General features: G+C 38.1%; 1 protein-coding gene across 1 annotated transcript; it reads right to left on the bottom strand.

Annotated features, from left to right (window-relative positions):
* Positions 1 to 7,004: 7,004 nt before the first annotated feature.
* On the bottom strand, positions 7,005 to 7,637 carry LOC149151400 (uncharacterized). Its single transcript, XM_089443144.1, has one exon. It carries the CDS (start codon positions 7,635 to 7,637, stop codon positions 7,005 to 7,007), a length of 633 nt encoding a protein of 210 aa, XP_089299270.1.
* Between the last annotated feature and the right edge of the window lie 3,329 nt (positions 7,638 to 10,966).

Raw genomic sequence — 10,966 nt, 5'->3', positions numbered from 1 at the left:
TAGTTGGACATTGATCTTTATGATGGTTGCAGAATTAGTTTAAAAATAATTATAAAAATTAATTGTAATTTAATTCTAGATCAGTGGGAGTTTATCAGCAAAATTTTTCAAAAGACTTACCTGAAATTCCCAAAGCCACAAGGACTATTTTTAAAAGAGTAATCTGGGGTCTATACCCTTCAGTAGATCTGTGTCCTTCCAACTAACAAACCAGGAAAAGATTCAAGAATATGAAAGGGAGCGATTCAAGGGCAATGGTTTTGTTTGAGAAAAAAGAGTTGGCTACTTAAGTGTGAAACTTGGAAAGGAAAAGATTATCATGTTATTTGCATCCATAAATAAACATATTTTTGTCAATTCATACCTGAATCATTAGTCTGCTTACCCTGAGTACAACATGAGCATGACCATGCAATAATATGAAAAATGCATCCAACTGCTTCATTATTTCACACATGTAAATTTGACTAGGTTTGGAAAGAGTGATCCGACCATTAAAAATAAATAAATAAATAAATAAATTAAAAAAAAAAAAATGCAACATTGACACATCTAAAATGTTTTCTTTCCATCTGTTTTGTTAGAGTTTTACTCCAATCCAGGCTTGTTAATTGTTTCCTGCTCGAATGATATATACAACTTACAACTTTCTTGGTTTTCAAATTTCACCATAGAAGTTGCCAATATAGTTATGTCCTTCAGCTTGGTTTGAAAAGAATCCCCTGAAACTCAACATTTTTTTAATAAAATTAGAATTGAGATAACTTGGCACCACCCCATGCAGTTACATTATAGATATTGTTCACAAAGAGGAGCTGGAATACAATGTTCAGATAGTAACTGTTGAAATGTGGCAACAAGAATATTCCAATTTAATTTGTCCTTGAATTAAATTGTGAATTAAAATTGAATTTAGTCTTAACAGCTACTTGGAAATAATTAATTAAGTTATTTTGACTTAATTAGTTGGAGAAATTCAAGTTAGAAGTCTTTCTGAAGTCATGCAAGAGTTATCCCTTAAATTAAGGAGATAAGATTGAGTTATATTTGAGTTGTAATTAGTTAACTCAGTTTACTGAGTTAAGTCCAGTTAAATTAGTTCCAAACTGTTTGAGGAACTAATAGAGAGTTAACAATCAGTTGATGCATGCATGCACTCAACTAGTGTACTCCAGTTAACTGAAGATTCCATCATCAGAAACTCATGCATGTCTATTCTGAGAAAGACCCAGTTGAGATTAAAGTCAAGGACAATGTACTATCAGTTGCATGTGTTTTCTTATAAAGAAAACTCATGCATGCAGAAGGAATCATTCCTTGAGGATTGCGCAGTTCTGACAGTGTGTGAGATCAGAAGTGTTCCACTTGGTTGAAGGAGAATCATCCCAGAGGAACAGTGCAAGGAAATAGGAGCTTGGAGGGCAGAAAGGAAGGCTTGTGAGAAGCCAAGATTGCCTGTGAGCATCTGTGAGGATTGTATTGAGAGCTAGCTGCGAGAGCTAAGGCTTTGTATAATTCCTATGTATTTCCACCCTGTATGATAATACAAATAGTGGGGTTTTTAGCTGAGGCTTTCCCCAAAGTATTTTCATGTGTATTGTGCATTGATTCTTCTTCTTATGGTTATATTGTTCAGCTCGATCTTTAAGCTTCCACAAATTTATAGTAGAAGTAGGTTATAGTATTCTGCTTTGATTTATATTGCATTATCGGGTTAACCTACAGAGCAGATTTTCTACAGTAACCAACTTGGTTTCGGTTACCAATTCCAACAAGCTTGCAGGTGAGGGTATGGAACTTGGGAGGTGTTGTAGACAATTTCAAGTTTGAGTAGTTTGTTGTTTGCTTGTACAACTGGTTCCAGAGGTCCTTGAAAACTATTAAGTTTCTCCCACTTGAAAATGTTGGAGGAAACTGAACAAGTTAAGTGAGGACCACTATAAGTAGAATAATTTCTTCTGCTCCAAGAAACTTGGTTTTGAGGTGATAAACATATACAGTTGACAAATATAGTAGGTAATCAACTTATAATGCCACGATCAACTCCACACAGAATGATATATGAAATGGTTCAGTGCTCATAGTCAGCCTAAATGAATGATCTTACACTCATCTCATCAAAGGAAACAACCCTTGTAGTTATCGTTCTCAAAGAAAACTGACTGCAATTTAGAAAAAGTCACGAAGCCCATATAAGTACACCATAAATTAAAATTTGAAAAATATAAATAATTTTTTTCTTTTAATATTTTCAATCCTCGACAACTCTTTTTTCCTTTTTCCATAAGCCCAAAATTCTCAGCCTTGCTTAAGGGTTATGAGACACATGAATAAGTATCACATTTAGAAAGTCCAATGGTTGTTGATGTATGTAACAAAAACATAACAAGGTCACACATTGACATTATTGATTAAATCAATCATTTCATTAAATGTTGATAAAACAACGTTGTCATAGCATTGACCAATGTAATTTATAATATTTAACATTGCAAAAATAAATATTTCAATATGGATAACTACCTCATATATTTTATGTCATTATTTATACATATCATTGTTATATTCATGCATGATTTTTAAATAGGTGTAGTGATTTTTTATTCTTAAGCTTTGCAAGAAAATCATTCAAAATTAAAATCTTTAAAAATATTTGATACTTAGGTAAATAATATATTTTCTATCAGTTACTTCCCATCATAATTTAAGTCTTTGCATAAGGAAAAAAACAAGAATAAGAGGTAAATAAGGATGTCGTTGGGAAAAGTAATAGCGTGAATCATGAGCACAAGCATAATCATCATAAAGGGAAAAAAATCAGAAGCTCTGTGTCCATGGATAGTCAGCATAGTACCAGACCTGCGAGATCTGTAGAGGGATGTCAGAGTGGGGAAGCAAATGTGAAGGACAAGCCACAAGAGGACCAAGTCAACCATGGCTTATGATGTGAGAGTGGGGAAGCGAACGTGAAGGACAAGCCATCAGGGTACTTGTATTGTTCGTTTAATGGGGGGCACTAACATTGGTGAAACCTTGCAATTCACATGGAACAACATGGGTTTACTCACATGTTTTTATGGCAGAATATTTTTTTTTCTATTGCTTAATATTTTATTTTATTGCCTAAAAATTGGAAGGAAAAATGTTTGTAATGAGGCACTCTGTTTTTACAAATTATAAAAATTATTATTATATTTCTAATAAACCAAATGTTTTTCGAATCCCAACTCCAATAAAAAACTCTTTGATTTGTGGTAAGGATTTTTCAAAAGTATTTAATTTGGATTAAAAAAAGGGTTATGGGCTAGATTATTTTGGTTGAATCCTAAAAATATTTAATTTGGTTTTTTTTTTGGTCACAGGTTATGTTTTTTGGTTTACTATTAAATAATGATGAAAAGATCAAACCTAGGTAGATGATTTCCAAATGATGCCCATCAGTGTTGCCTATTCATAATTGTAAACAATAAGGTTGTCTTTGCTTATGAGTGGAAATCTGTTCCACTTACCTTTTAAGTGGCAAATTATTTTTTTGGTAGTGTAAAAATTAGGTGAATACCATACTAGAGAGATCATACTAAAGCTCTATGCATATGCAGAGCCATTAGATGATATAGAATTATAAAAGTTTCCATCGCTGGTAATATAAGAAGCATCCTTTGAATAACTGCCACATCTTATATTGTAGGTGACAAGAAGATCTCATTTCTCATTGCTAATAAAAGTGTGCATATGGCACCACGATTGTTTGATATGTATAGACAAACTATGGGACTCCATGGAGATGGGGCATTGTATTGTTTCTGAGTTACTCCACAAATGCATATGTAGATTACTATGCACTATGATAGAACCTATGGCAATTGGTTGTGGTACATTAAGCAGAGATCTCTTTAAGCAAACAATGTCATCCAAAACCTACTATTGAAGCAACCAATATACAACAATAGTAGGATTCTTCTAATTTTTCATCCTTTGGGTCGAGTTCAACTTGATGCAAAGTAATAATACATTGTCTTGATTTACAACAATTATAGATAATTTCCTAAATGAGATAATCACCAATAATAGGGAATACAAATGAGAATAAGAATAAAACATACATTTTGAATGCCAATATATCAAACACTAGCTAAAAAAAAGTAATAACCTAAAATGAGGCAAAAGTAATATGTACCTACGGTTTCCTCTTAGTAGAAATTGTCCATTCTAGAAAATCAATATTTCTTCACAATGGTTTTAAATCTTTCATTGGTAAAATAAGTGATAAATTATATCTCAGTCAACTTTCATCATCTCAATATTTTAATTGTGTATTACCAACTTAACACAAATACACTAAACAACCTAAATCTAATACAACAATTATTATTTCAAAACAAAGTACAACTTTTCCAATTCAACAATTCCAATTTAACAATCCTATCGGCCTCTCTTTGCACCTTTTGGGGCAATTGCTAGTTTACTTCATGTGCATAATATTAACAATTTTATGTAGGCTCCAATACATAAAAGAACATCATTAGAGCTTACCATGTTGTCCTCTCCTATGAACCTCTTCTAATCATTAATAAAGATCCACTTGGATTTCTATGATCCAATTGGAATACAACTGGAAAAGACTTTTCAAAAGAGGAATTTTGTAGATAAATTTATTTTAATAGATTTAGAAACGAATGCACATACTAGGATTAAAATTTATTTCGTTAATTTAGCAATGCTTTTATTCATAATATTAATTGTTGCTATGTATATATTTGCAGGAATAAAAGAATTTGGATGGCTTCATTAGAAATATGATTTTACTTAGTTTTTTTTAGTGTGCCCTGTTAGATTAGATTAGGAGTAGGAGAGTTTAAATTTAGATTGTTTCTCTTTACTTTTTCTTTTAATAGTATGGGAAGAAGGATAAGAGATCATATAGCCCTTTTCAAGAAAAATTTCTCACAAACATGTTCAAGGAAGCATTCATTTACTCATCAAAATTTTTAATTTTTATGCTTTTGTACTACAAGTGCTTTGCCTTTATTCAATTTGCTTTGCAAATTTGCAAGATGAGTCATGATCATATTTTGCCTCTTTTATTGATGTAGATGTAACAAAATGCTTGGCTCTTTCTTTCTCTATTTTTTGAAATTTTAAATGGACAATCTAAGAAAGGCCCTCAAAGGCAAAGGAAAATCATTGAGAATTTTACATAAGTTGTAGAAATATCATGTCCATAACCGTACCTCTGTGCTTTTTGAAAATTTTCATTTGCTTAAGATGAGATATAATTGAATAAATTAAATGTTAGGTGTTTGCCTTTATTTTTTAAAGCCTTCGTTAATGGTTCATGCATGTAATTTGGATGCCTAACACATGGTCTAAACTAGTGTGGCTTAAAGGAAAATTTTGATAAGCACCAATCTACCAGCCTTGGATAGTAGTTTGTGGCTCCATATATTTAATCTTCTTTCTATCTTTGTGATCAACCAAGTCCAGTCTACTATTTTGTATCCATCTGATTTTATCCTAAAACCCAGGTACTTCAATCCATCCTCCAGGGTCTGAATTTAAAAAGGGAAGTTTTGAAGAGCAAGCATGGTTTCCTATTGAGTACATCTTGATAAGGAGATGGTGGATTTATCCTGATTAATATCCATCCCTGTGGCAGAGCTGAATAACCTCAGTATCCCTGTGAAGGTGTTGATGTCTTGTATGCCCCCATCCAGAAATATGAGGATGTCATCAACAAAGAGGAGATGAGTTAATGTGCATTGGTCTGTTATCTTGAGACCCATGAGTCTCCCTGCACTCTTCTCCGAGGCAATCTTTCTGTTGAGTCCTTCCATGACCAATAGGAAAAGTAGGGGGGATAGGGGACATCCTTGTCTGAGTCCCCTCTCAGCCCGGAAGGAGTGGGAGGCAAATCCATTGATTAAAATTGCAAAGGAAACTGAAGTAATACAACACATGATCCATCAGATGAAATTTGGGGGGAAGCCTAGATGAGTGAGTAACATTCGAAGATATAGCCAGTTGACCCGGTCAAATGCCTTTGAGAGATCAATTTTTAGCATCATTCCTTTGAGTTTCTTCAGCTTGATAGAGTGGAGGGCCTCTTGTGTCATGCCAATGGCCTCATGAATTTGATGGTTTTGTAAAAAGGAAAACTATTCCGGGGAGATATGATCTGACATGATACGATTAGCTATGATTTTTTAGAGATAATTGCAGAGGGATATAGGCCAGAAGTCATTAAAGGATAGAGGAGAGTCCAATTTGGGGATGAGGGCTATGAAGGTGGAGTTTATTAGCTCATGCATTTTGCCCAGGATACGGCTTTCTTCGACTACATCAAGAAGGTCAAGTCCAATGATGTCAAAGAAGGTGAGGTAGAACTCCACTAGCCATCCATCCAACCCCGGACTTTTATCCCTTTTGAACCATTTCAGAGTGCTCTCCAGTTCCCCCAAAGAGACAAGTTTATTGAGATCCTCCAGCAAGTATGGTTCCACAAATCGGGGAAAGTACCCTACAATGCGAATGATATAAACCAGTGTAGTACCTGGAGGGGCTTTGAACAACTGATTGAAATGTGCAGTGCCCAATTGAGTCAGCCAAGGATGAGTAGTTTCCATCAATCCTTGATCCAAGAGCATCTGCCAAATCGTGTTGCTGGCTTTTCTTCCATTGGCAAATTTGTGGAAGAATTTAGTGTTGCCATCCCCAGCTTGTAACCAGATGGCCCGACTTCTGAGTCTCCAAGTTTCTTCCTGGGCTAGTAGGATCTTAGATCTCTGGGCTTCCAGCTCCACTAGTTGCAATTTTGACTCGATGGAGTTGAAGCCACTGCCATGTTCATCCGTTAGTAAGGCTATCTGGGTTTCTAAGGCAGATAGGGCAAGTTCCTCCCTAGCTTTTTTCTTTTTGGCCCAATCAATGGATAGCCGCTTGAGATTGTACAAGTTATTGTAGAATCCTACAACCTTCCTCTGCTCATTTGAAAGGGGATGGGATTTCTAGTAGTCAGAGACCATCTTGAGGTAGTCTGGTTCCTTTAACCAGGATGAATTGAACTTGTAGGGGGCTCTTGGTTTGGTTATGGTTCCTGCCAATTCCAAATATATAGGTGAATGGTCAGATATGCCACCTGAGCCCACCCATTGTCTGTAGTTTGTGAGGGTAACCAGAAGGTCTTCATGGATGAGATATCGATCAAGTCTTCTCCCCAAGGTTGCCTCACCAGTCCTTCTATTATGCCAAGTAGGCATCTTCTTATTCATAGGAACATCAATAAGGCCATGTTGATCCAACAGAGAGCTCAGCTGATCCGAGAGTGGATCGAGTTGCGAGTGATGACCCCAAGATTCTTCGTGTCCAATGGAAAAGTTGAGGTCACCCCCCAATATGGTTGAGGGAGTGATCATCGGGTTATCCAAAAACCGCTGCCAGAAGTCCAGTCTATTTTGATAGGGGGTGTATATGTTTATTATACGAATCTGTTTGCCCAATTCAGCTGAAAAGAGATCCATACCAAGAAAACCTTGACCTCCCCATGAAGAAATCACCCTGATGGTTCGAGGGTTGATCCCAAGGGCAAGTCCCCCAGACTGCCCTGCAGCGTCCAGGGCTTGAAAGTGCCACCCAGGCATGATGCCCAGAAGGGCTTTAACGATCAAATCGGAAGGCCCCAAGGTCTCCTGTAGGAAAATAATATCACAGGGCTCGCTACTCAAGAGTCTCTTGAGGGCCAATTTTTTAGGGGGGCTGGCCAGGCCCCTGCAATTGAAGGAGAGCCATTTCATCGGGGAACCTTGGCAAGGGTGTCTGCTGCTCTAAGCACCCAATCAATGGTGTTTTGTTGACCCTGGGCAACATCATCCCCTGCAATTTTAATGGCTTTGGCTAATTTGGATGGTCGCCCTCTAGTAGGCTTATGGTCAGAAAGGTAGGGTGTGATACCCAGGCCCAACGCATCGGGGGTGGTTTGCCTTCGGGGGCAGAGATTGTAGGCATGAGAGCCTGAGGGAGTAGGTGCAGATGGCAATTGAGACCCGTCCAGTCCAGATATAATCAATGGGGTAGTGGAGAAAATTGGTAACAGAGGCTCAATCGAACATGAAATGGGAGAAGTGATTAAACATGGGGAGGATGCAGATGCAACCATAGAGACAAATAAATGATTAAAATGCATAGCAGAGGAACAAGGGGGAGAGTCAGTACCTGATGAAGGAGCTGCTTCCGCTGCAGACCTGGATCTAGTCTTAGGAGGAGATGGAGGCAGCATCTGGGAGGCACTGGATGTCTGAACAATGTTACCAGCATCATCCTTTGGGCAATCCGTCTTTGAGGGTAGCACATCCACCATTGGTTCTTCAGATTTTCTGTGCATCAAACCCTTAGTAGCTGCTGGATTTGTAGTCGTGAGCAGAGGACAATCTTTGTAGAGATGTCTGACCTTATGGCAATGTCTGCACTGGAATGGCACACCTTCATAGTCGAGGTTTTGCCTATGCGTGAAGTGACACCAGTGCAGGGTGATCTTCTCCTCCAGCCCTACCTGAGTGTCCAGGTGTACCAAAATTCGAGCCATGGTCATGATCCCCATTGATTCAAAAGATTGATCATGATCCAGGTAGGTGCCAAGCGCGTTCCCAATTCGCTTGAAGATGGTAGGGGTCCAGTATTGCAGTGGAAGGCCCGACAACCGAACCCAGATTGGTCCTGCCCCTAGTTGTTCCCTCTCAGGATCGAACAGTGGATCCCATCGCTTCAACAACACAGGTGCCAGTTCTATGTGCCAGAACCTGGATAGGATCCAATCCATGTATTCCTCCCGGTGGAATCATAGGGCAAACCATCCCCTCGCCAGAACACGGATAATGGGCAGGTCTTTTAGTAGGGATCCCCATATTTCCTTTGTCCAGAGCCGAAGCCTCTCCACACTGTAGTTTTGCTCGCGAACACGGCCAACCAAGACCTTCTTGGTGGTGTCGTCCACTTCTCCCATCGAGAGATCTTCACCCAGAGCAAGATTTATATCTCTGTCTCCAGCCTTAAGACACCGACCTTTTTTTAGCTTATTTGTGCATTGGGTCGTTGGATAATCCTTGAGCAATCCACGGATGCCTTGGTTCACTATCTGTGGGGTGGATGGAGTGGATTTAGGGGTAGGGATCGGGGAGCTGAAACATCCCGAGCGGATGGGCGTGCTAGGGTTAGGGTTAGAGCCACCAGGGTTCGAAGGACTGCCAGGGAGAGGAGGGTTTGTATAGGGTATGGTTCCAGAAAGAGGAGAACTAGAGATGGACGGAAAGCTAGGCAGGGCGGAGACGTGGGGGAGCTGGGGGAGAGGTGCATCAAAGGAGGGCGAGGATTGCAGACAAGAGCCTAACAGGTTCAGGGTTGCAGGGGATAGAGGGGGGTAGTCCAGCCCAGGAACATCATCGATGTGCACGGTGGAGGGATGGGGCACAGATGTTGATGGTCGGCCCTGTGCGGAGGTAGAGGATGACAGAGGTCGCCGAGAAGCAGCGAAAGGTCCCAGACCCGACATGACATGTTGGAGAGATCTGTTAACCTCGTGGGGATGAGGGTCCACCGATATATCCGCCTCGTCCATAACCTCAGAACCGATAGTAAACAGAGTAACGAATGTCGGGGAAACGAGAGTCACAACCCTAATCAATTTAATTATCGTTAGATTGTATGAACTAATTATGCATTTTAATGGCTTATCTTTCATGGTTTTAAATCTCTGAACAAAGAATTTTTTGTAATGAAAGTTATAACTAATTCAATAGTATAATATTCATCATAAAAGAGGCATGTTAAATCCCCATTCTTTTAAATCACTTTTCTCTTGATTTCGATCAAATCTATATCTGGTCCTAATTGAGATAGGATAGAGTAGATTTCCCTTTTGTTGCTTGTGTCCTAGAATATACTTGCATTTAGAATTAATTCCTTGCATTTAGAATTCTCATCCATCAGGAGCAACCTTAGGTGTTGCTTGGTCAATCCCTCAATTCAACTTAAGGATTGCTTTCTTGCAAGCTAGCAACAAGAAGGTAATTCTAATATCTCTCTTCTTTTTGATAGTCAATATGAACATCACAAGTCAGCAGGGAGAGTGAGGGTGTAACTCAACCCAATAGAACTAGTTAGAACCACCAATCAAAACAGAAAAGAGCTTAATTGTGGCTCTGATTGGGCGGTCTTCCCAAATGTTTATGAAGTCATTTTTGGCCATCAACAAGATCAAAAGTATTTTTTCCAAGCAAAAGGAAGGTCAACAATGACCCAACAAGAAAAAAAAAATAGAATAATTAAATAATAATTGAGTAAGTGGTTGTTGTGCTTAACAACCTTTTCTTGGCAAGGAGGATTAAGGTTCAATAAAATTCTACCAAGTAAAGGATGGTGCATTTTGTTGAGAGAATAGGGATCACCTCCACTTAGGAAACATTGAACTTAAAGGAAAAGCCATGAATTTGTCTAAGTATTAGTTCATCAAGCAAATTAACCTTTGATTGGTGTCTCTGCTTAATGGTGGAGAAAACTAAAATACACAATGAATGAGATAAAAAAGAAAATAACCAATATCTCAACAAAAGGTTGGAGACATGGCATTAAGTAAAGATGAGAGCTTCTTATAAAGGAAGAAGAAATAGTGGGAAATGACTAAATTTTAATGCATGAAGAAAGGAGGCCCTTTACCAACAACTTTGTTTGGTAATTAAGCATAGTTCAATGCTTAGTGAACAACAAATCAACATCTTTCATTTAGAGCAAATCAAAGTGGAAATCACAATTGTGAAGAAACTAAGTAATTACTTTCTAAGAACAAGTTGAATCTAAGGATATATAATAAAATGTGTAGTGCATGTTCATCAAGAAAAGGGTTGACATGATATGTGAAATAAAATTGAAGGCATAATTCAATTTTTTTGTGAATGAGAATTAATCTCACAAAGAAAAG

Source organism: Pinus tabuliformis, chromosome 9 (assembly GCF_031772625.1).
Source record: "Pinus tabuliformis cultivar Carrire ecotype Pingquan chromosome 9, CPIR1, whole genome shotgun sequence".
Classification (NCBI taxonomy): Eukaryota; Viridiplantae; Streptophyta; class Pinopsida; order Pinales; family Pinaceae; genus Pinus; species Pinus tabuliformis.
The sequence above is the reverse complement of the archived record's forward strand: the minus strand, read 5'-3'. Positions and strand labels throughout refer to the sequence as shown.